The sequence below is a fragment of the Poecilia latipinna genome, unplaced genomic scaffold (assembly GCF_001443285.1).
Source record: "Poecilia latipinna isolate Pla-1442-1.1 unplaced genomic scaffold, P_latipinna-1.0 Scaffold116, whole genome shotgun sequence".
In the NCBI taxonomy this organism is placed as follows: domain Eukaryota; kingdom Metazoa; phylum Chordata; class Actinopteri; order Cyprinodontiformes; family Poeciliidae; genus Poecilia; species Poecilia latipinna.
The window spans coordinates 229,527-255,241 of record NW_015112732.1 but is presented as its reverse complement, the minus strand read 5'-3'; the positions used below and the strand labels follow the sequence as shown (position 1 = coordinate 255,241).

Sequence of the window (25,715 nt, the reverse complement as noted above, 5' to 3'; positions counted from 1 at the left end):
ATGGTATGGTATGGTATGGTATGTATAATTTGTGCATCGGCGTCGGTGTGAAATGTAAAATCTGCAGTTTGAGCTCCTGTTTTCTTTAGAAACTTGATTGGATTTTCTAAGCCCTTTTCATCTCTGCCTTCCTACCTTTTTCATCTACGATGTGCGGCTTATGTGGAAAAATAAGATAGGCATGAATTTTAAGTGAAACACAGGGCAGCTGCCTCAGAGTGAAATGGTCTGGCAATGCATATAAATAGCTCGCTATTTTCAGGCGCGCATTCGCTTGTCATTGATATGCATTTTACATGAAATTTTACACAGTTACAATGACTTGCCAAAAGGTTGGAACAATGTGAAGGACTGGGTGCTTTGTTACGTTATGCAGCTTTAAAGAGCATCAGCTAAAGGATGCCCGGGGTTTTGTAATTCTGCAGGGTTCTGTTTGTTTGTGTGAAACATCAAAAATGACCTGTGATGACCTCTGATGACCTTGACATGTATGAGACAAGCTGCAGCAGTTTAGAGAAAAACGCTGTAGAAATCTACCCAGTCGCTTTCTTTTAAAATCTCAGCAATAATCTATAAATATAATGAAATGCTGTCATTCCTGTCCACAGATGCATGTTTAATCTGCCTCTATGAACATAAATATTACAATGTATCACTCTGTAGAGCTGTAACTTGGGTAAAATTGACATTTCTCCTCTTTTGTATTGTTACAAACAGAAGTTCCTTTCCCAACTCATTTGATCAGTAATGTAGATTTTATTCAAATACAGTTCAGATTGAAAAAAACAGAAGAACATAAACCATGTGAAAGTAAAGACTTCTGACTGTAACGCCACACTGTTTTTACTTTGTAACTGTTGTTACTTTGTAACTGTTGTTACTTTGTAACTGTTTTTACTTTGTAACTGTTGTTACTTTGTAACTGTTGTTACTTTGTAACTGTTTTTACTTTGTAACGGCACCGTAGTGCAACATGTGGCGCTACAGTGTAGCTCCTAACGTTCAGATCACACTGTTACATTGTCACATTGTAACTCCATCGTGTTTGGAAACTGTAACTGCAGGGTAACGTTGTAACATCCCACTATTATGACATATCGTAATTGAAATTTTAAGTCTCGCATAAAATAATTTTGATAATTTTATCTGACGTAAAACTAGAGATTTTATTCTGATTTAACTTCAGACTGTTTTTTTATTAGGTGTATCTGGTTTCATCTGTAAATTTAGTTTTTTAATCAAACACTTTATTACAAAACTATGAAGTCTGAATGTCAAGGACATTCCAAACCTTGAAAACAATTACAATTCAAGCACTTTCAAGGGAGACTTTAAAACTTTTCCAGCACCATGGAGATAAAAACATGTCTTGACATGGTGTTTGACATTCTACAACAGAGACAAATTAAGTTAAAATGTAACATTTTAAATCACATAATTATTTTGGTAATTCTGACATAAAACAAGGGATTTTAGTTTGATTTAACTTTAGAAGGTGACAAAAAAAACACTGTTATTAGTATGAATCTCCCAGGAATGTGTCAATCTGAGACCAACAATGGATTAATTTCCTCTCCTGCCACAAACCACCACATGAGTCGGATGCTTACTGAGCAGGATGATCACGCAGAGCAGGATGGCCACCAGCGCTCCGGTGGTGAGGCCGTCCGAGAAGGGCAGCACCTCCGGGCTGCAGGACTGCATGTTGCCGCGACTGTCGCAGGCGCACACGCGCACCACCAGCGTGCTGGTGCTGCTCTGGATGGGGTAGTCGTTGTCTGAGATCACCACGGGGAGGAAGTACATGCTCATCTCACGCCGGCTGAACCCGCCCCTCCTCGTCAGGATGTTGGCAGTGTTGTCTGCAGGAAGACAGGTCAAACCAACGGATGTCCTCTTGTCACAAATGTTTGAGATAAAAACTGAGAATTTATAAGTTGTGACCCCAACAGGTTCATTAAACAGGTTGGGATAGATCCATGAGCGAAACACACATTCATCACATCTTTTGCACAAAATCATTCTTGGGTAATGAGATTTTTACAACGGCGTCTTCCGCCAAAATTTGATATCTAAAAAGTTTACGATTTTAAAGAGTTTTATCTAAAAAAAAGTGGAAATTTCTGACTTTGAAAAGTCAAATTTTTTGCTAGAAAGACATTTTGAGATTAATCTGACATTATCTAGAGAAAACAAGAAAAAATTTTGGTCCAAAATGCAAAAATTTGCAAGAAAAACATTTACATTTTGAGACTAATCTAAATTTTTATTAGTAAAACTGGAAATTTCAGTTTAGAAAGTTGAGAATTTGCTAGGAAAACTATTGAGATTAATCTCAGAAATCTTTTAGGAAAACAGTAGAAATTTCTGAGTTTGAAAACTTTCAAATTTGCTAGAAATACAAAAATGTTTAGATTAACTTGAGAAATTTTCAAAAGTCAAACATTTTTGAATTTCAAAATTCAAATTTCCAAATTTTTTGTAGCAAATTTTCAGATTCAGATTTCAGATTAATCTAAAAACATCTGAATTTTTACCTTGCAAATTTTTTACTTTTGGAGTTCAGAAATTTTCTTGTTTATTTTACAAAATTTTGGAAATTAATCTAAACATTTAACTTTTTTTGACAGAAACTTTCTCCTTTTTGTTCTACCGATGGTGACGCTATAATTCGCCATTGTAGTATTTGGTCTGCTTGATTCTGCCTATTTTGATCTCCCTTCAGAATGAGCTGTTTTAGGGACGCTGTCACTTTAAGTCAGCAAACTCAGTCTGTCAAAATCCAAATAAGTGACCAAACATTTTATTGTTTTTTTTATCATAGCAGTTTTATATTAAATATTCCATCCAGGAAAAAGAGCAGTTGAAGTTGCAGGAAGCTCCAGCGACTCAGAGTTTCTGTTTCTGGTACAAATGTCTCTAACTGTGTGCTGGGAGCTGAACTTAATCCTACCTTCCTTGTCAACGATGGTGAAGTTTGGGTTGGTGGCGCTTATGCTGAAGACAAACTTGTGCCCGACAAGCGGTTCATCTGTGTCAACAGCGCTTATTGTCTGAATCAGCTGCAGAGGGAACGGCAAACAGTGAGTATTAGGGATGAGAAAACATCCATAATTCTTCTTAATACGGGGGTTTATTGCGCATGTGATGCGCAAATAAGACATTTATGCATGAATCTTGTAATGCAGTGCTCATACTACAACCTCCTGCAAAAGGGTTTCAAGTCACAAAGTAGACTTTTACTCTGAAAAATGGACAAAAAAGGAAATGTAATGTGTTTTAGACGTAAAGTTTACACACGCGTAAATACAGTGTCTAGCTGTGTATTGACAAAATCATCTGGAAGGCAGATCGAGTTCATATTTCAGCGGATTTCTTTCACCTGTCCTGCCTTGACGTTTTCACAGACGAAGGTGTCGTAGGACATGGCGAACTCGGGAGCGTTGTCGTTGACGTCCAACACCTTGATGAACACGGGCACTCGAGTCGTCTGCCGAGGGTTGTCTGACACGAAAATGAAACTTTGTCACGCATTTCAGGACTGAAGAGAGCTGTCTAAGGAATTGAGGGAGGAAGTTACTTATTTCGGTGGCCACCACAGAGATGTTGTGCCATTTGGACATTTCTCTGTCGAGGGATTTCAGCGTTGTGATGGTGCCGTTCACAGAATCGATGTTGAACAGCCTTTCAAGATCCGTGTGTCGGTCAATGGAGTATCTGCAAGAGGGACATGGACATCGTTAGCAATTGGTGCTAACTGTAATCTCTAAATGGCCTATCCGGTTTGGCTAAATTTTCTGGGGGGCTTTTCTGAAGTATTCTTGGAAAACTTCCCTACTCTAGGAATTTTTTTCATAAAGCGTTTGAAAATGTGGCATGTAAAGCTGGAACACACAATGAAATGCTAAATGCAACTGGACATGCTGTTGGCTGGTGTTCGTAAAGAAGCCAATAACAGAGCGCCAATCATTTTCTTAGTAGCTGATTGGCTGGAGTGGAGTTTAGAACAGTGTTGCCAGATTAACCACCGAATAGAGCAAATTGAAATGGCAAAAATAAATGAGCTAAATGGAAACGCACCATTTTCAGTAAGGTTTTGCTGTGGGATAAGGTGTTTATTGGCCGTATTAAATGAATATTCTTCACAAACTGCAATGGAAATAAATCTTTTGCATCACGAGTCAATCACAAAAGCACTGGGTTGGTGCAGGATGTTACTACTGTCAGAAACGCAAAAGAAGACAACAGGAAGTAGCTTCCACATTAGCGAAATATAGCCAAACATTTGTGCGTATTTGGAAATAGGGTTAGGGTTAGCAACTTTTAGCTTATTTTATACAATAGTAGACATGCAATAGAAGGGTTAGCAACTTTTAGCTTATTTTATACAATAGTAGACATGCATTAGAAGATGAACATAAACAAGTAATTTCCTTTTTTGAGTTAAAACATATAAATTTTATTGGAAATAGCATGTTTATTTTTTTTTATATTGAATGAAATTTTTTTGCATTAATTGAATAATAATTGGATAGCAGAAGATGCCTAATAGGAACTTTGTGTTTTTGCAGAATTTGAGCAAGGTGAAGCTGGGTAGAAAATATTTAAAATTTATTTTTATTTTAATTGCAAATGTATATTTCTTTGTACAGTTTTGTCCAAATTACCTCCCCGAGTGTATTGTTCTATCAGCAAATGTCCTTTTTTGAGTCCTTGTACCCCAGTTAATGATTAATTAATAAATTAGTTGATTATTCCACTAACCAATTAATCATGATTAATCGTTTCAGCCCTAGATGAAGTACATTGCGAATTGTGGCTGTAATGTGATAAAAATGTGAAAGAGTTGAAAACGTCTGAATGCTTTTGAAACATTACATCCAAAATCTTATTTCCATTTTAACTGGAAAAGAAGAATCCCTTTAAATATACCCTGGACGATGCTGAGTTGTAATTGAAATTTCTGGCTTTAGGCTGAATGTTGGGTTTTGTTTGTTTAATTTGCATAGATTTGTTTTTTAGCAGTCAGAAAAGAAAGAAGAAGAAAACGTATTCTCTTTTGTCAAAAGATGATGCCTCTTTTTTTTCCTGGAGTCGGCTCATTTGTCACCGTCACCTCTCATGCTCAGCCGAGATTTGAATATGCAACACAAAGCGCTGCGTGGTGTGCCACAGCTCCTGCGACGGGGGACGGGCGGCTGCCATATGTGCGCCGAACGGTTTCTATGACCCACGCGAATCAATACGGCAAATTAGGAATGTTTGACTTTGCGCGGCGCCGTGGAGGGAGCTTACATGATTCTGGGAAATAAACATCGTCTGTATTCACTTCGCCGTCTTCCGTTGGGAAATCTCCAGTAGGGACCTCATGAATAACACTCCTTGTCTCCCCTGTCGGAGCACTGACACGTGGGCGGGTTGATGGATTAGATAAACCTGGTGGGCACATTTTCATCTTCACTGCATAAAACTGACAAGGAGACTGTAAATCCACCATATCGCACTTCTTTCTGTATTGATTTTTTCTTTTTTGCTGGTATAATTGAAGAAGGGGAATGAGTTTCGAAGAGATCAAATTAGGAGAACGAAGCAGAAAGCCCACATGGTTGTTGAGGAAATGTTTGCTTAGCGGTCTATTGATCTAGCCTTAAGTTTATAGAATGAAGCTGATTTTATTTCATGCAGTTACAGTAACTCACAAAAGTATTCACACTGAAAGAGTCGATGCATTTCATGAGGCTTTTATCTTGTAAATCGACATAATGGGATAGAATATTTATTGTCCCACCGTGGGATTCGTATGCAGCCATTTAGCTCTATTCATCTTGAAAAGGTGACCTGTGTCTCTTTTAGCGTTTCATGTAAAGAAACTTCATTTGACTTAATTTTAAATATATTACACTAAAGTTTACTGTAAATTTTTGACAGAATGTATTAGAAAAAGGAATGAAGGACAAAAAATGGAGTCAAGAGTAGAAGATAAAGAAGAAAAGAAGGGAAATTAGTTGATTATTTCAATAATACGATTAATCATTTCAGTCCTACTTCAACAGGTGAAAAGTTCAGGTCTTCCTGCTTGAGTTAACATCAAATACAGTGTAGATCTAATCTGAATATTTGACTGACTGATAAATAATTAGATGAGAAAGGGTGCTTAAATTTTTAATAATTTGAACCAGGTGAAGCTAAAACTGCAATTTGAGGTAGTTTTAGGCAAAGTAAGTTTATTTCTATCTTAAATGCAAAAAGTATATATTGTTTGTACAGTTTTAGATTAATTACTGTTTCAGGAAATGTTTCAGCTTTTCTTGATCTACTCCAGCTAATGATTAACCGATCACTAAATTAGTTGATAATTACTTTAGTAATCGATTAATCACAATTAGTCTGATTAATCGTTTCAGCTGTACTTCTAACATGTGAAAAGTTAACTCCTTTCTGCTTGACTTAACATCAATATAGTGTTGAGCTGATCTGTTGACTATTTGATTTACTGATTACCAACTGGACAACACAAGTTGCTGAATAGATTTTTTAAAAATAATTATATTTTAAATGCAAAATGTTTAGTTTTGTAAAGTTTTAGCTTGATTACTGCTCTCAGTATGTCATTTCAGCAAATGGGCTTTTTTTGAGTCAGTGTACTCCAGTTAACGATTAATCGATTACTAAATTAATTGATGTTTATTTCAGAAACTGATTAATCACGATTAATAATTTCAGCCCTACTTCTGACGTCAACATGTTAAAAGCTCAGCCCTTTCTGCTTGAATTAACATCATCACAGTGTAGACATAATCAGTAGATTATTTTTGATTAATCGATTAATAATTGGTTAGCAAAAGGTGCTTCATAGGAGATCTTTTAAAAAAGGATTTCAACTAAGTGAAGGTAAAACTGCTACTTGAAAATATTTGGGTAGAATATATTTACAGATAAAAAAAAAACATTAATCTTATATGCAAGATGTCTATACTGTTTATTTTATTACTGCTCTTAGTTTTAATTTTAGCAAATAGACTTTTTGAGTCTGCATACTCTAGTTATCAATTAATCGGCAATAACTGATTAATCATTATTAAATCATTTCAGTCCGTCTTCTCACATCAACATGTTAAAAGTTCAGTTTTTTCTGTTTGAATTAACAATTAATTAAGAAGTTTTAGGTGGGACATATTTACAGATAGAAAACTTCTTTGAGTCTGTGCACTCCAGAAGTCCATAACAGAATAATCACAATTAATCACGATTAATCGTTTCAGTCAAATCCAAAGCCTGTAAATCGCTGAAGATAACTCATGTGGGATCCTTATTGTGAGAAACGTACTTCACTGGCTTGTTGTCTGCGTCAGGATCCCTGGCCAGCACAACGCCGACGAAGCTGCCGGCGGCCGTGTCCTCGTGAACTTCGATGATGTAAGGGTTGCGGGCGAAGACGGGCGGCTCGTCCACATCCTCCACCGTCACCTTGACCGTGGCGTAGTCTTTGAACTGCACGCCGTGGATGAACCTGGCGTCTAAGTAGGTGTTTTTCACCTCCACTCTGAACTCGTAGTCCCTCTTACTTTCATAATCCAGCGCCTGGAGATGAAAGAGCACCAGAGAAGGAAAGCTGTAGACTTTTCCATTTAAAAGAGAAAGCCTGCCTCCGGGATTTTGATATGCGATTCATTGCGTTTCATTTGTCTGCCTTTATCTTACTGCCTCTCTAAATTCAGAGTAACAAATCCAAGTCAGGAATACTAGAAGATCTTAGGGGAAAACTAAAGAGAGTTTCTTGCAAAAGGCTCCTTTATATTATTCATTTTACAGGCTTATGATATCTGATTTTACACTGCGCTTCAAAAATAAATCCTGTCATATCTTTTTTTTTTTTTTTTTGCATGAATAAATGTTTTCAGGGGGCCATTTTTTCTTCATAAGAAAATCATGCTGGGGTTAAATGTTCTGTAATGTTGGGAGGGAGTTGTTTTGTAAATCCAGGCTGACTCAAAAGACGGCTAAGGTTCGGCAGTAATGGAAATATGCAATAAGTTTCAAGTTCATTTCAATCCCAAGATATTTAGAAACATACCAACAACCCTTAAACCATTAAAAAAAACTTCTAGGGATAAATAGTTGACTGAAAAAAAATATTCCTTGTATTATTTTTCTCATTTTGTCTGCTTACAACCACAAACTTAAATGTGTCTTTCGGGTATTTCCTGTAAAAAAATAAATAAGTTTAAAAAAAAATCACAAAGTCGAACATAATTAGCAGTTAGGTGAAAAATAATGCATTTTATGTATCAACAAACCAAAAAAAATAGCTAACCCCAGGCTGAAAACAGACACACTAAATAAATTAGAATATTATTAAAAAGTGTTTATTTCAGGAAGCTTGTCTCAAAGTGAAACACATTATATAGATTAAATGCACTAAGATGGAGGTTTGAAATTCTTTGTTACTGTTATGATAATTACATTTTTGGCTTAATTATTACTCTGAATATGTTGTTTGAATATGATTAATCAAATATTAAATTAGTTGACAATTATTTCAATAAGCGATTAATCACAATTAAGACGATTAATCGTTTCAGCCCTAACTGAATTACACACAACTGATTGCAGTGGATTTAATCAGATTTAAAAATACTACAAATATTGTGTAATATTCCTTCATTTCATAATAAACCACTACTTAAAATCCAAGTAAAATACAGGAAGTTCTGTGTGCAACATGACAAAATGTGCAGAAACTTGAATAGAATGGGGCGATACCTTTTTAATAATGATGACTCCTTCCTGCGTCGCCTGGTCGGTGATGATGTTGAATGTGTCGTGACCGCCAACGATGCTGTACTCCATCTCGGCGCTTTGGCCCACATCGGGATCGTCGGCCTTGATGCGTCCGATGGCGCCACCTATCTCCGTAGACTCCACCGTAGTCACTCGGAAGGAATCTAAATGAAATTTAAATGTCCGTTTTTCAGCGGTTTAAGCCTCTGTTGAGTCAGTGGAGATGTATTGGGAGGTCCTTACGGTTGGCGAAGCGTGGCGGACTGTCGTTTACATCGGAGAGGGAGATGCTGACTGTCGTGGTCCCTGAAAGCCCCCCCATCTGTCCTGCCATGTCTTTGGCCTGAATCACAACCTGGTAGTGCTCCTTCACCTCTCTGTCCATGCCAGGTAGAGCTGTCTTTATGGTTCCTAGTATAAAAAAAATTACATTTTATTACATCTATATGACAATTTGATGAGATCTCAAAGGAATTCAGATTCCTGATAAGGTTAGAATCCATGTTTGGGTTATTTTCAATACCAGATGTCTACATGAATCTAAATAGTTTATTCTCCAGAAGTATTTCAATGCAGAATATACTGGATTATTCTAAATTTTAACATTTTCAGCTGTTTTACCCCAAATTGCTTAAAAAAAAAATCATGCTAACAGAAATTCTGGCGACATGAACTCTGGTGGAGTTCGAATCCATAAGTGACCGCCAAAAGCAGGAAGTGGATTGTACCACACGGCATTCTGGGTAAATTAAACCAAAACAGTGAAGAACTAGCGAGAGAAATGACTCATGGTCTTTCACCAGCGAGAAATCCTACAACCGCTAAAATTTGACGCCACTCTAGTTTTGTTTACATTTTGTCAAGAAGGAAGTTGCACTCAGTGTCTTCCTCTGAGGTTTTCCTGTCGTTTCCTTCAGTAGTTCTTGGTGCAGCGCCCCCACAGGAGAGGAGGGGAACAGGTTTGTTCAAAAACTTTATTTTCAGTGTGAAAGCGAAACGCAGCAGCTGAAGAATGTATCAAATGTTACAAATTTGGTCCCCATTCGAACCGAGTGTACCGCACTATCATATTGCTTAAAAGGTAAAATCTTACTTTACATTGCTTAAAGTATTGTCTGATCTCCTTAATGTTGTGTTTTATTCCGTTCTGTGATTCAAATCATGAAAATCTGACAAACATATAATTTTTCATGACATTAGAAAGGCATCAGAGACCTTGCCGGGTTTGTCTTACCGTTTTCTGAGTCCACAGAAAAATATGGTTGCCCCTGCAGGATGCTATACACCAGCTTGGCGCTGTTTCCGTATGTTTGATCATCGGCGTCAGTGGCAGTCACTGTGACCACAGACGTACCTGTGAAATTCAAAGAAAACACACAGTCGAGTTCAGCTGTTTGTAATGCTGTGATCTGAGTCAACTTATTTTCTTGTTTGCTTTCAATTTGCATGGGCTGGCTGCAGGCCTCAGAGCGCTTTTCAGCCATGCAGTTTTTTTTTCCAGCTTTTAATACCAACCGTGCCCTCATGTTACTGTTTCAACCAGTAGCCAGTGACTAATCTTTAGTGACTAGATGGCCTAAAAACAGGGCTGGAGTTTAGTTTCTCCTGGCACCTCAGTGATTAAACCCTGTTTTTTCTTTTTCCCATTTCATTTGTGCGTTTCCTTTGAGCTTTGGTGAGACTGAAAAAATCAGGCACCTGTCAAAACTAATGCATCCTAATGCATCTAGTTAAAAAGGACAAGAGTTGAATATAGATTTTGACAAACTAATTCAAGTTAAATATATTATGAAGTTTTAGGGCCATACTAAGATTTTTTTTTTAATTATGAGAATAAAGTCATACTATGAGAACACGCACACAAAAATAAAATCGTAATGTATGGTCTCAGAATATGACCGTACAAGAATTAAGTCAACATAATACAACAGTCATATTACAAGTATAAAGTCACAATATTACAACTATTTTTGTAATATCACAACTTTATTCTCGTACGATTTATTCTTGTAATATAACTTTGTTTTTTATTTCCTTATTGTGGCCCTAATACTCAGTCGTACTAATGTACCTAAAATAAATGAGATACAAGTTTGTTAGAGGTCGCGACATAAATAAAATGTTTATTTTGCTATTTAAAAAAAGAAATGAATTGTTTTATTTGAATCTTTTAATGAATTTCTAATATTCTATAACAATTCTTAAGTGGTGAAATGAAAAATCTGCACAGTGTGCCAAATTCTTTATCCGATTAATCAGTTAATCGTCAGAACAATCGATTAATCGGTTCCATTTTTGTCATATCTGCTTCAGGGATCATCAAGATTTTTGAGAATATTTTTGAATTGACCTTTGTTTCAGTAGCTTATATATTTCCATAATTAGTGCTTTACAATTTCAAACATAAAAGCAAATAAAATAATTTTTTATATTTGTTTTTTGCTTTACAGCCATAATAAATATGGTGTTGGCAATAAGATGGTTATTTTCTCATTCAGAAAAGGAACTGAACTATTTATTTTCATCTTTTAATGTATTTCTAGTGTATAAAAATACTTATGTGGTATAACGGAAAAATCATTTTTATCCAATTAATTGATTATGCTGATGATTAATCAATTAATCATTTCCAGTTTTGTTTTGGGCTCAGGGTTTATCAAGATTTCTTCTTTGGAGAACATTTCAAGTTGATCTTTTGTTTCAGTGGCTCGTGTATTTTCAAAATTAATGCTGTACAATTTCAAACAAAACAACCATTTTGTTTTGTATATATTTTTTGACAACCATAACAAATCGGACATCCCGCCATTTTTGCTCAAGGTTACACAATCAGAATCTCGTGTAAAAAAAACCCAAATAACTGAAGCTCACAATGAGCTCAGCTCCTCTTAGACATCCAAACACGGAAATCGCCTCAGTAATAAACCCCGCTTTATCCAGCCGAGCGTTTCAGCAACCCACACTGCACATACTGTCCTTGGCATTCAGGAGACCTCTGCCATGTCCTGTTTGGGTCTGACTGTCTCTGTGCATACTAATGATCCCCTGAACATCTGTCTCACTTAGTTCCTCCACCGATAGCGTAAAGGGAAGAGGGGGTTGCTGATTCTCCATGGCTGGCTGCCTTGATAAAGTAACGTGTTCAGTTTCAACATGTGAGGCAGCTTATTAGTCCACAGATGAGTAGCGGTGACCCTGACACACACCTCTCCCCTGCAGCCTGTGCAGCTGGGAAAACTGAGGACACCCATTTATGAATTCCAAATTGAGTATTGTTATTTGTCATAAAGGCAATTGGTTTTTTGATTTACCCCTGATTGCTCCTGTGTATTAATTTGCAGCTTCGTAATTGAGGATTGATTTCAGCTTGCATGCATTATTTTCATAAGCTTTGTTTATATTCAAGCCAACCGATTTATTCCCATTACTTGAATTCGAATGGAGTGCAATGAAGCAAACACTTAATTGGAAAGACTGTGACAATCTAAACTTTCAATATTTCAGCTGCCTATTAAAAATGGCAAATGGCGTTACTTATTATGAATGCCCAATGAGGCTGACCAAACATAGCAGTCAGAGAACTGCAGAAAAGCTGCACTTATCACAGTAATTTGCCTCATCTGCATTTTAAAACTCCTACCATGAAGTCACGATAAAAGCTGAACAATAAGTTATTGCAATTTATGATAATACTGTTGTTTTGAAACTATTTAAGGCCTAAGTTTCAAGTCTCCACCTGGATATTTTTGCTTATTTTAATTATATTAAGTTCTTTAAATGTCCTGAGGAAATATGTTTGCCCATTTCTCCAACTTTCAATCTCTAGCAGTTATTTTCACAATTTACTGTCTATTAAAAGTGCGTTTCATCAGAGAAAACCAAAGAAAAACATACTCCCTGCAACAGCAGGAATGAAATTACCGTAATAACCCAATATTGGCTCTAAAGCTTTACGTCTCCCTTTTCAGAAACCATTGGAAATTGTCAGATAGCTCAAAGTATGGCGGAGTTAGGGTACCACAAAGTTGGCTGATGAGGGTTAGCACTGGTACTGGAAGACATTTTAAATGACTAAAGAAAACAACAGAACAAATAAAATGACTTATGAAGTGTCTGTAAACAAAATTGTCCCTCAAAAAAAGGCGAGTTGAGACCAAAGCACCAAACTGAAGAATTTTGTCATCCAGTTTTTGGTAGAAAGAGAGAAAAAAAGAGAAAAACTCTACGTCATGCAAATGAGTTCATCTTAATTTATCATGCAATTAACTGATTTATTGCTTATTGCAACACTCCCACTTACCATATTCTACTCAGTCTATACTGACCACCCATAACATTATGACCGCTGGGCTGTAAAATGAGCAGCGTCTATGTCCTGTTTGCCTAGGATTTGCAGTTCATCCAAAAAGCAAAGGGGGCCATCATCAAAACGGTGCAGGCAGGGATCAAAGAACAGAAAGAGAGAACGGAGGTGCTCATCCAAGCCCTCGACCTCAATAAATCCAAATCTGATGCAATCTAATGGCATCTGCGGGAAGCAAGGCGAAACCATCCTGCAAATCCACAGGGCCCAAAGGATCTAACGCAAACTTTCTGGTACAAGAAACTTACAGGGACCCAGGCTTTGACGGGATAAAGTTAATAATATGGCAAAAAGTCTGACTTACTTTTAGGCAGCTTTGATGTAGTTTCTATTAATATTAATCACAATATGAGTGACAAAATACTTTTCCTGTAAAATGGAATGGTGTTCAATTTGTCTGCAACACTTCTGAGGTACGTCTGTGCAGATTTCTGTCTATTTTAGGGCAGCAACTAACGATTAATCGATTATTCTGACGATTAATCGATTATAAAATTGGCACATTCCACAGACTTTTCATTTAATCACTTAATGCTTTCTTAGTGCCTAGAAAGCAAACAGCATATTCCTGTAGTGAAGCTGAAACTACCAGTCCAGCCTGACTCTCTTCTAAAAGAGATTTTCTTTGATTTACAGACAAAAGTATTTTCATCTTAAATACAAATGCAAATATTTTTGTATAGTTTTGACTTTATTACTGCTCTGACTGAATATGTTGTTTCAACAAATGACATTTTTTGAGTTTTTACACTCTAACGATTAATCGACTACTAAATGAGTTGACGATTATTTTGGTAATTGATTAATCACAATTAATACGATTAATCGTTTCAACTCTACCTTTGTAGTGGTCATTCTAGTGACTGAACATTGTCATATTTCACACTGTATTTTAAGTGTCATAGATTTGCATTTCATACAGCCATTACAACAAATTACAGCTGCTGTTTTCTTGATAAATGTTGTCATTTATCAAAAAAATTCTTATGATTTTAATTTATTGTTTTCACGATAAACTTCAGTTATTGATGTTAAATAAAAAAACAAAACAAAGTATGTTATTTTTGCTATTCACTTTAACTTTGAAATTATTGTCAGATTTTCTAAACTTTGAGTTTTAAGAAAATACATTTATGTGAAAAAAATAAACATTTTCTAGAAAAGATTTTTAAAATTTTTCCAAAAGTTAGATATTTTCTCAGACACTTGGAAATTTATGCGTTTAAAATATTACAAATTTTTGAGATTAATTTGTCTTTTTCTTGCAAATTTTCAACTTTGAAGCCCAGACATTTCCTAGATTTTTCTAGAAAATTTGAGATTAATCTCCATCTGAGTTTTTTGGTGGAAATTAACTTTTTCTGTCAACAATGACCATAACATGCTGCCATAAATATCAGTCAACATGATGTTTACGTTGGACAATATTTGTGATGTCCGGTGTGTTTTCAGAAACTGCTGTTTTCTTCATAATCTTGTTTATGAGAATATATATTTTTTAGATAATGGAACCAGCAGCACAATAAAAAATGTATACAGAAAAAGTAACGTGCAATTTATGCAAAAACAGCAATATTTGTCAATCAGAATCATCACCACAAACTTTCAGTATACTCTAAAAATAAGAGGACACTGTGAAAATAAGATTTTCCGCCCTATTCAGGAATTCATGCTTTGTAGTGACTTTGCTCAGATTGGGACCGTGTATCTGCATGAATCTGCATGTTTATTGTAGTAAAAATAATTTCCCCTCAGAACCAAACCAAAGACTCACCGACTTCAGACATTTCAGGGACGCTGGCGTAGTACACCTCCTTGTCAAATCTGGGCGCGTTGTCGTTGATGTCGTGGATCTTTATGTTGAACTCGGTGTCGGGTTCGAGTTCTGCGTTGGTGTTTCTGTCCAGGACCTTGGCGTGAAGCGTGTACATGGCTTTCTCTTCCCGGTCCAGCCGCTTGGTGGCGTGGATGTCTCCGGATTTCTCGTCAATCAGAAACAGGGTGCCAGCCCCGTCTCCGGTCAGGACGTACTTCACGGTGCCGTCGCCTTTGTCCGCGTTGGAGTGCAGCTGGAAATCAGAAGACAAGTTTGTCCAATACAGAGAACAAACTTTAGAAAGTAATTCTGTCTGACTGAAAGGTGGAAGTTTTAGTTGTGGAAGTTTTATTTTTCCACTCTTTTTAAAGCAAAGTTGGTTTAGGGCTGGACAATGTGGCTGAAAAACTTAAAAATATATAAACATATTACATCGGTCAGTATTGATAATTATTTCTTAGTTTCTTGGTATAAGTATTTGAAATACTGCCAAACTTATGGAAGAGGATCAGTGCCACTGGAAAAAAAGATTTCTGACTTTAATCTCAGAATTCTGAGAAAAATGTATAATTCTGAGAAAAAAGTCAGAATTATTTTTTTCAGTGACCCTGGTCCTCTTCCGTGCAGCCTAGTGGCGTAACGAGGCTGTAGGACCTTTCCTGCTTTATCCTGTTTTCCCTCCACGCTGTTATTTTGAAGCAGTTATAAGGCACGGTGCCAAAACCTGAACCCAAAGAGAGATTGGTCGTGAGCGACAGCTAATGTGTAATGATAGACTTGAACCTTCAGGGCACATAAAGACGATTACAAAGTCAGCCTTTTATGACCTGGAGAACATTTCTAGCATTAATTTACAAAGAAGATCTTGAGAAACTTGTTCATGCATTTATTTTTAGTCAAAATAATTACTGTACGAGTGTCTTCACAGATCTGCCTATAAAAAAAAAGCAAAAATAGAGCACATTACTCCAATTTTAAAGTTCTTACAATGACTCCCTGTTGCTCAGATAATAGACTTTAAATTCCTCTTTTAGTTTATGAATTATTCAGTGGTTTAGCACCAAATGCATTAAAGATCTGTTCTTGTTGAATCAACCTTCCAGACCACTCAGGCCTCCAAACATGGAAAAGCAGAATTCAGTTTTTATGCATCACAAATCTGAAACAGACGCCCAGAAAACTGGAAATGTTCCATTTTAGTTCAATAAAATGTTACAATTTAACGTCAAAATTAGTGTCTTTTCCTTTTGTTCTGGGCTTGACACACACATATTGTGCCAAAACTAATTTTCTCTTGGTTTAGGACCTGAAAACGTGCTATCTAATTAAAGTTTCACTTATTTTACTTATGGTATTCTGATAATCTTGGTTATCATCAGAAATTCATGCGACTCATGCCTAATTCAAATGTTTTAACGTCCTTTCAAATCGTTTCGAATATTCCTCAGCTGTTTCATGGTGGTGCATTAAGGCTCCATAGAAACCCCTTGTGAGCGATGAAATAATGATGTAAACCCACCAAGGAATCAGTCTCGGTCTCTAAATCTTCGCCTCCCACTGCGGCGAGGGCGCCATCGCTCATTACTCAAGGTCAATTTATGCTCCGATTTCTCTCCCAGATTGGGCCTTTTAAAAAAAATGAGGAAAATCTGACCCAGAGCAACAATTGCTAAAATTAGTCACCTCTGACCCATCGATCACCTTGAGGAGCCTGGCGGTGTCGGCGAGGAGTAATGGCGCCATATTGTGACAGACACTTGATTCAAGCTCATTACTGCGCTGGATCTGTCAGCAGATATATTTAGAGCACTATCTCATGGGCTCACATTTTAAATGACAAGGAGTTAGGGACGCGGAGTGTACCTCGGCAGCTTATTAATATTAATGCCTGCATGCTGCGCGGGGAAGTAATTATTTTTTTTTCTCCTGCGTGTGGAAGGAGCGATGCCAACAGCACAACTTTTGGATGGAAATCAGAAAAACGCAACGCCAAGCCGGGCCGCCGCCGTTCCCGGGGAGGCATTAGAGAACGAGGACGACGTTCGAAAACAAGACGCCGTAAAGTTCAAATGAGCAGTATACGCGGGATTTGGCTCTGTTTTTGAAGAAAATTTCATGCAGATGAACCCTATTATTCCAAGTCTATTAAAGAAGAATATCAGTCAGCTTGAATGTTTACTTATTCATTGTTGTGAATTTGAATTCCCTCCTGAGCTTTAGGCCAGTGAACCAAGGATTTAAAGCGGGACGCTATGGATGTAAAAGCTCCTGCTGTTATTGACTATAATTTATGGGACAATTTAAGCAGGTAGGAGAGTATTCGTATGAATTTCTTGCCCCCAAAATAGGCTTCTCATTCCAGATAAAAAGAAAAAACGTGGAGGACAGGAATTGCAAATTATCCGGCGCTAGAAATGCAACAGTATGCAGTATTTGTTAATGCAAACCACATAAAAATAAATGAGAAACAAACACAGAAGCACCTTCTCCCTCTGAAAAACTCATAATTCAACAGTAATCCTTCATCCTCTACTTTGAAACCAAATGTTTATCTTGGGTATTGCGTGTAGGAGGACGCTGATCTCTTCGGCAACATGAGAGCAACATATTTCATCAACGTTATTCAGAACTGGGACTCTTCAGACTTCTTCTTAATTAGGCCAGAAGAATTTCAGACCACAGGAGTTGCCTTTTTTTCTCCCTCTAAAGCTTTTGATTATATTTTGCACTGGCTTTTTTATGTGATCATTACCATATTTCCCTGTCTGTGTTGCTAATCCTGTAAAATAAAAATGAATATGAGAATAACAAACAAGCAGCCATCAAAGACGCCTGTACTTTACCAACGGAGCAAACATGCTTCCTTAAAAACATCCGTCAGTCTTTGGAGAAACTTGTATTTTTAAATAGTGTTGGTGAAAGTTTTCACACCCAAATGAACTTTTTAACATTACAAAGAAAGTTTAATGTCATCTTTCCATGTTCAGATGATGGATTCAATGAGATGTCAAAAGTTTGGGATATTATTTTATAGCCTAACTCTGCAAACATTTGTAATGGGAACACAGCTATTGACTGCAGTTATAATGCTGCTTGTATTAAATAAAATATTTAAAGATGCTAGTGGGTTTCTCAGCAACTGATTAACCGGTGGATGCAATTTGCCACAAATAAGAAGAAAATGAACATGCGACAAAGTGTCGGGTCTATCATTAAGAATGCACTGCAGACAAAGAGATTTGGTGGAAAATAATAGATAAAATGGTTAAACACTAAAGATCAGGATAGAGTTTATTCCTTTTCCAAAACTCAAAAAAGTCTGAAGATAAATTCCTGCGGCTGACCTCATGAACAGCTGCACAGGTACCACATGTTCATCTACATGAAGGTTTTAGTCATCATTGCACCGTAGGCTTAGTGGTCAAATCAAAGATCGATGTGTCAAGCTGGGCCCAAAACAATAAATGTTTGCTTTGGCTACAAATGGATGCAGCTTCTTTGTAAAGCAGTAACGTTTTAGCCATGTGGTGCAAATATTCTACCAAATGTGATCAAACATAGTTCAGATACGAGGTAGTAAGTAAATACTCACGCTTTTTACAAGTGCAAAATGCGCCCAGTACAATAAGCCAAAAAAGATGCATAAATATGACAGAAAACATAATTGAGCTAATATTTGGAAAATTTAAAAAATACTCTAAAAGTAGAAGACACATATTTACCAGCAAAGCCAATTTTGAGCAGCAGGATAACATAATAAATCCAGCGTATCCTCACGTTATGACACAGCCGAGCTGCTATGACTCAAGGTGGTTGAGGCTAACGCTAACTAGCTGCTAACACACCCTTGGTAGCTAGCTAGCTTTTTAGTGGGATATATAAGTCTTAGATTTAATTAATGATCATCTTAAAAAGTTTTAAATTTAAGTTGGTGAAACCTGCAGAAACCCCGTATATGGACAAATGGATTTTAATATTAGAAAATAAATAATGAATCTAAAAAAATCTAGAAAATCTGCCGCAGATTATTTTTGCTACATGCTCCGCAATTTGTGCAGACAAAATGTCTGAGTGGGACATATTAGCCTAGCCGAACTGCTGTGACTAGAGGCAGTTGAGGCTACAGCTAGCTAGCTAGCATGTAGCAAGCTAGCTCGTTTTTTTACATCTATTACCAGGACGCAGGTCTTAAATTCCATTCATTCTGGTCTTAAATAGTTTTAAATTTGAGTTGGTGGAACCTGCCAATGGATTTAAATATCATTAAGTTCCAGATTTTTCTAGCTTGGGTTGGAACCCTGCCAGCCTTATTTTGCTGCCTGACTTAGCCGACCTGCTAACGGCTAACAGCTGCCATGATGAAGAGATTTTCTGTTGTTAATGTCACCTGTCAGTAGCCTGATTAGTGAACGCCAAACATTTAGGTAATAACCAGTTTCTGTCCTCTGGCTTGCTAAATTTCTCACTAAGAGCTTCTGCAAACAAGGAACATTTGTGCAAACAGTGATAGCATGAAATATTTCAACATGTGCCAGGAACACAGATTTATCCAATAATACCACAAAAACTCAAAACTCCCTCGCTTTAAAGGCTACAAACCAAAGTGTGCGGCTCTTCTCTGACACGTGAATCTATATTCATGACTTAAATCTATATCAGTTTGCACAGCTTGGAAAAAAAACGCCTTGGTAATTTTGAATAAGCGTGGCACAAAGTGTTTTTGCACAGCCTCCCCTTAGAAAATCAAATGTTAGCACATCCGCACTATATTTGCAGAGACTTAGCGGCACGTCTTCCAAGGCCCCGTTGCACAAACACAGCCTCTTCAAGGCCTTACAACAGAAGCACAGAGGAGAGCCTTGATGAGTTAAATCGCTTTGCACAAACACTGAGGAATTGTCAGTAAAGCAGGAAAAAATCATTGGCAATTCTTGTCAGGTCTCTGGTAAGCATTGCTCGCTGCTGCAAAGAGGAGATAGCAAAATAGAGCACAGAATGGATGCAGAATAATTACTCTTTCTCCTCTCTCTCCCTGCGCCTTTTAAGACCTGGGCTGTGTTTCTTTACTGTGCTATAATGTCACATCTGCAGGTTAAAGTTGCAGCTCGCCGTATCTCTTAATGCGCTTTACGATTTTCCATTACTTACGCAAAAATTTATCAAACGAGGCCTTCCTTTCCGAATTCCCCTGGATGCTTATTGTCCAAATATTAGCACAACAAAGCAAGCTACCTTGAATATTTTAATTTAGGCCAGCACATTTTGTTTACAAGGCACAGCACAATGCAGTGTACCAAGAATTTAATAGGATTTAGCTCACTTCAAACACACCACTCCAGTGCTCCTGAATCCAAAGTTTGCGGCTGTATTGCTCAGCATTGCAAGTGTTCACACTTCACAGCCTCGCTTAAGAAGTAGGCCACCGCAGCTGCAGACAGCACAGTGCTCACACTCACTAATGGCCTTCTCAAAGTATGTTAAAATGAGATTTTTTTCTTCCTTTTTCTTCTTATGGGAGGGTGGTTTTGCACTTGATTGCATAGGATATGAGTGGACCAAAAGATACGCCGTGCTTCTTTTAATCACGACGACAGCTGCGACAAAGCAGAGGGTAAAAGGTTGCAAATCCTACAAACGGAATGAGTAATTGTTTGTCTATGTCATTTTCTGGTATCTGTCAGCAGCATTCGGCACGCAAAAGCCTGAAAACGGCGTGTCTTTTGAACGCTGCGATAAGCATTATTGTGGAGCAGCAGTGCACCGCTTTCCCTTTCAGCTGAGCAGAGGGCAATAAAAGACTGACAGTTCTTTACATCTAGTTTCACTGCCATAATCAAGAAATCAACCTCAAGTGACAGTTAGCGAGCGTGCAAAGGCTGATTGGAGAGGTTTGATTGAATGTGAAATAAACAAGGTTTCCCACAGTGCACTGCAAAAGGCTATTAAGTGATCTTTATGTGGAAGACCATCAAAGCTTTGATAGCTTTGTACAAAACATGAGTTCTTTCGCAGTTTCATTACTTTCTTTTTTCTGTCTCGCTTCTTTCTTTCTTGCAGTCGACTTTGTGATTATATAATTACACAACGTATGTAATGTATAATTTATGTCAATTATGTAATGAGCAATTACGGGCGAAGGAAAGACGTGATGTTCCTTAAAAATAACACTGTAATGAATCAAATTCATATTCTTCTCTTAATCAAGTTTACAGTCTTTGAGGGTAAGTTCAAGTTTTGACGCTAAAAGTACAAAGTTTCTATAAAATCATCCAAACAATGAGTCAATTTTAGATAATTGGCTTTCCAGATAAATCTTTAGTCTTTCACCTCTACTCCAAAGTCCCCAACCCAAGCCTTTTGGTCAAAGTCAAACACTGCAAAAGCACAAAATATTAGAGTTTTTTTTTTTTTTTGTCTAGTTTCTAGTGGAAATATCTCAGCACAATTCAAATAAGACAAAACTAACTTACATGTAACGTTTCAGCACGATATGAGAGCTTGTTTTATGTCAATAATTAATATTGATGGGAAAAGTACTAGCTTCACTGGCAACTTACTTCACTTACATCTTGTAATTAAAATAATCTGCCAGACGAACAAGTACTTTTTATGTATTTTTTATGTATTTTATACATAATTGGACCAACAGGAATTGTATTTCCTGATCTTTTTTTTTTTCAAAATGGCCGCCATGATTGTCATGGAAAGTGTATCTTTATCTAATTGCAATAAAATGTGCAATTAGATAAATGTGTAAATCATAGCCCATATATTTTAAATCATTGAAATCAAAAATATTTTTTTGATCTTTTTGCACAGTTTTCAAAATGGCCGCCGTGTTTGTAAGGGAGAATATATGTTTGCGTTAAAATTGGCACTAGTTACTACCAGGGGTGGGCACAGCTAACCAAAAAGATGAGTTCACTAATCGGAAGCTAACGCTAATCAGTCTGAGCCACACATCTTCTTCATCTTCTTCATCTTCTTCTTCTTCTATTTGACGTTTGGTGTGAGACTCGCAAACAGCAAAGTCCTCGTTTCTGATTCTGCTACATATCATTACTTTAATGTTGTATGGGTAGGATGACCAATATTATACACATGATGTAGCATAAAGTTATGAAAATGGGTAATTTTGCTAAAGAATGGCGGACATCTTTAAAAATGGCGGTCATCCTGAAATTCAAGTGGTAAATGGGAAATATGAAAAACATTCAACCTGACCACTTTTTTTTCTCTGTTACATTTTCCATTTATTTTGTTTCTAATTTACAAATAACACTAACACATGTTACTGCACATAACTGTAAAAACTACATGGGTATTTGACATATTTTGAATTTTTATATTTTATTAAACTATAGGTATAATTTTTTGTGTAAGATTATACCGAGGTTATTTACTTAACTTAATTTTTTGTGAACTTCACCCATAAAAACAATTAAAATAAAACCATATTAAAATAAAATGGCTTTTCGTTTCTAAAAAAGTATCATTTGAACGACTCTTTAAAGTGAACACAACCTCAATTTACTGACTCAAAATTGACCTTCTTTTAATATGTAAAACAAAATATTTTTTATGTCGGTAAATAAATGTAACATTGAATATTCAACAGGCTGTTCTCATTTTTTATTTTTTATTTTGTAGCTCTACACTACAAAGACCGGAAAACAAGTAGTAAAATAAAATGTATTCTGTTGTGGAGTAGAAGACTATCTGCTGTGATTTATGTAGATTACATGTGTATTATTGGTGATGCCTATTCAAAACCCCATATAGATAATAAATCTGAATAAGTTGCAACAAAGGCATCCATATAAGTGCTCTCTACAGCTTGGAGAGGTAAAGTGGATTCTCTGTGATCATGATCTCGAGAATCTCACAATCTGGCTGCCTTGAAAGGTGATAGCCACTGGGAGAAATCAGAAAATGGAGTCAAAATTAGAATACTCCTCAGTTCAAGATGAGTCATAATGTTTTAAGAGATTGAATAGACTCATAATTAAATCCAAAGTGCGCCCTGTTTGCTATTATTGAACTTGTCAGTGAAATAATATGCTTCTTCCTGTGTTTGTGCTTCCTCTATGAAGTCATTCTGTTTCTCTGTCACCGGCAGAAGATTGTGGCTGTTGTTAGATTTACCGATGCGTATCGCCACGCCTCCGCCTGTAAAACACGAAGCACAGAGCCTTCACCAGCACCGCCACCTGTAAATTATTTAACCGTCATGAAGTTCTGACAGTTTAATGACTTTAGACACAAGGAGAGCGCAGAGACGGCGAATGTGATTGCCACGAAAGTTGGATGCCAAGAGGCATCAAAGAGTTTGGGGAAAAAAGGAAAAGTCATTGATGATTCACCGGATGGCTCCTTTTATACTTCACAGCAGCTGCTTTGCTGCATCATCACATATCAGAGAGTGAATTTATATATATTTTTTGATTGATATGTTTTCTTCCTTTCCATTTTGTCTCTCTTTTCTGTTTATTATACGCTGCACCTTTCTCCTCACCCACATCAGGATGATAGTTTCTGCAGAGGAAGTTGTCATCCCCCCACCCCTCTCCACTCAACCCTTTCACGAGACACTTGTTTTCTCCGGAGACTGAGGTGCCTGATGAAAGCAAGCCTTCTTCTGAGAAAATTGGGTGTTGACAGTCGCCTCATTTCCCTCTCTGAGTTGATAACGGCGGCGTTCCACCATGCTGCCTGTCTTTACGGTGAGCCGGTGAGCTGACAGGACCCACTCTGATCTCCGGGACTGAAGATGAGAAGAGTTGTCCCAAAACTCTCTGGGATCGGTTGTAGTCCTTAAATTGGATCTCAAAGCTGAATCTCGTGCTGATAATGTGTCCAGCCTCCTTATCGTACTTTTAGTAAGTACATTTTTTTGTGGAACAAGTTCCATTTTTTCACTTTGCAGTGAATTTGTCTCACTGCAAAGACAAATTCTCGTTTTTCTGGTCAAGAGAATGCCCCCTGCAAAACAATTTTAAAGGGGACGTATTATGCTAATATGTACCTTTTTGTACATTTCCATTTGAGTCTGTACTGCTTCTAAGCAGTGCAGACACCAAAAAAAAGTTTTTGTTTTTTCGTGTCTGGAAAAGTAGCCATTTCAGAAAACTCAGCAGGCACTGCCCTCTCACCTAGTGACCCTGGCCAGTTACCTAGCAACCCCCGCAAAGACCAGCCCGTTACTTAGCAACCCAAGCTGAGCTGCAGCACATTTGGTCAGTTGGTTTTACCTCTGATTTGTACAGTACAATGGCTGCTGGAAAAGACAAGTGTTTTGTTATTGACTTCTGACCAATCAGAATTCAAATTCAAAAATACTTTATTGATCCCAAAGAAAAATTAAATGTTTGTTGTAACTCATATTAGAGTTATTGTAGATAGTGAAAGTTGTTGGCAGGAAAGATCTCCTGTAGCGGTCTATATTACAACGACTCTGCAGAACTCTCTTACTGAAGACACACTGTTTTTCTAAGACAGTCTCATGAAGAGCATGGTCAAGGTTGTCCATAATTTCATTAGTTTTATGAATTTTTTTTTTTTTTTTTTTTCGTCGTCACCTCCAGTCGTCCCCGTTAAAGAACCAGCCTTGTTGAGCCTTTTAAAATCTCAAACCTTGCAAACCTTGAATGATCTTAGCTTCCTCAAAAAAATCTCCCGTCCACGCTGTTGTCCAAGCGAAACCTATTTATAGTCCTCAACCACCTCCACTTCTTTTCCAATGATGAAAATAGGGTTAGATGTAACCCTGTTTCTCCTGAAACCTACAGTCTTCTCATTTCAAGAAGATGCCATAAAACAGTCAACTAGATCTCTGTACTCAGCTTCTTGTCCATCTCTGATACACCCGACGACTGCAGAGTCATCTGAATATTTCTGTAGATGACAAAAGTCTGACTTGTGCTGTAAGTCTGAAGTGTAAAGAGTGAAAAGAAGTGGTGAGAGTACAGTTCCCTGTGGTGCTCCTGTGTTGCTCACCACCTGGTTACACACACAATCCTTCAGTTTCACAATCTGTAGTCTGTTTGTGAGGTAGTCAGAGATCCAGGTGTTAATTTCAGTTATCCGGTGCTACTCCACACCCAGCCACTAGGGGGCGTCTGTCGCATTGGTTGCATAGAAAAGGCTTATGGACACACGCAGAAGAATAAACCTTCCTGTTAAATGCTAACAGAAGCTCAACATGTATGCCTCATGTTTTCTGTCACAGGTCAGTAAATATGTCTTCTAATCGATATATGTTGTTGACTTTTAAGATTTGAAGATATTATTTAACTACTAAGTCACGTCATTTGTTATCTGATGAATGTTTTTGTATAAAACGGGACATATTCCTGTATGCTAACTCGTGCTAATGTTAGCGGATTTTGCGCATGTGTTAAGCTAACTGACAAAGGGTGAAATACTGGTGAATTTCCTATGAACTTTTTGTACTATAATTTAAAAAAAAAGTTTTCACAACATATTACATTGTTCTTTTCTCTATTTGTTGTAGACACTGAAACAATCAGAACAAACCGTGTTAAGATAAATAACAGCCCTGCTCAAATTAAATACTAAAAGACAATATAGGCAAAAAAAAAATAAAATAAAATAAAACCTGAAAACCGCTACGTTTTCAAACATTTAGCATATAGATTTGAGTGATTCTAATAGACATAAAAGAAGAAAAGTTTAGTTTAATTTAACTTGAGATAGTAAGACTATATGTCTATTCATTGAGCATCTTGCTTCGAC

The 25,715-nt window shown here is 37.0% G+C and overlaps 1 protein-coding gene and 1 long non-coding RNA gene across 2 annotated transcripts in view; one reads left to right on the top strand and one right to left on the bottom strand.

The window, feature by feature from the left end:
• The window catches only part of LOC106944874 (cadherin-10-like), a 54,631-nt gene that overhangs the window by 20,690 nt on the left and 8,226 nt on the right, over positions 1–25,715 (bottom strand). The window contains exons 3-11 of the mRNA XM_015028167.1: positions 14,919–15,213; positions 10,016–10,135; positions 9,025–9,192; positions 8,764–8,945; positions 7,328–7,581; positions 3,581–3,717; positions 3,383–3,504; positions 2,954–3,062; positions 1,611–1,862 (exon numbers count right to left, since the gene is read on the bottom strand). Coding sequence (XP_014883653.1) covers positions 1,611–1,862; positions 2,954–3,062; positions 3,383–3,504; positions 3,581–3,717; positions 7,328–7,581; positions 8,764–8,945; positions 9,025–9,192; positions 10,016–10,135; positions 14,919–15,213 — 1,639 coding nt within the window. The remainder of the gene's footprint in view (positions 1–1,610; positions 1,863–2,953; positions 3,063–3,382; positions 3,505–3,580; positions 3,718–7,327; positions 7,582–8,763; positions 8,946–9,024; positions 9,193–10,015; positions 10,136–14,918; positions 15,214–25,715) is intronic.
• LOC106944875 (uncharacterized) overlaps positions 24,593–25,715 on the top strand; it is a 51,294-nt gene continuing 50,171 nt past the window's right edge. The window contains exon 1 of the long non-coding RNA XR_001424432.1: positions 24,593–25,188. This is a non-coding gene — a long non-coding RNA (uncharacterized LOC106944875). The remainder of the gene's footprint in view (positions 25,189–25,715) is intronic.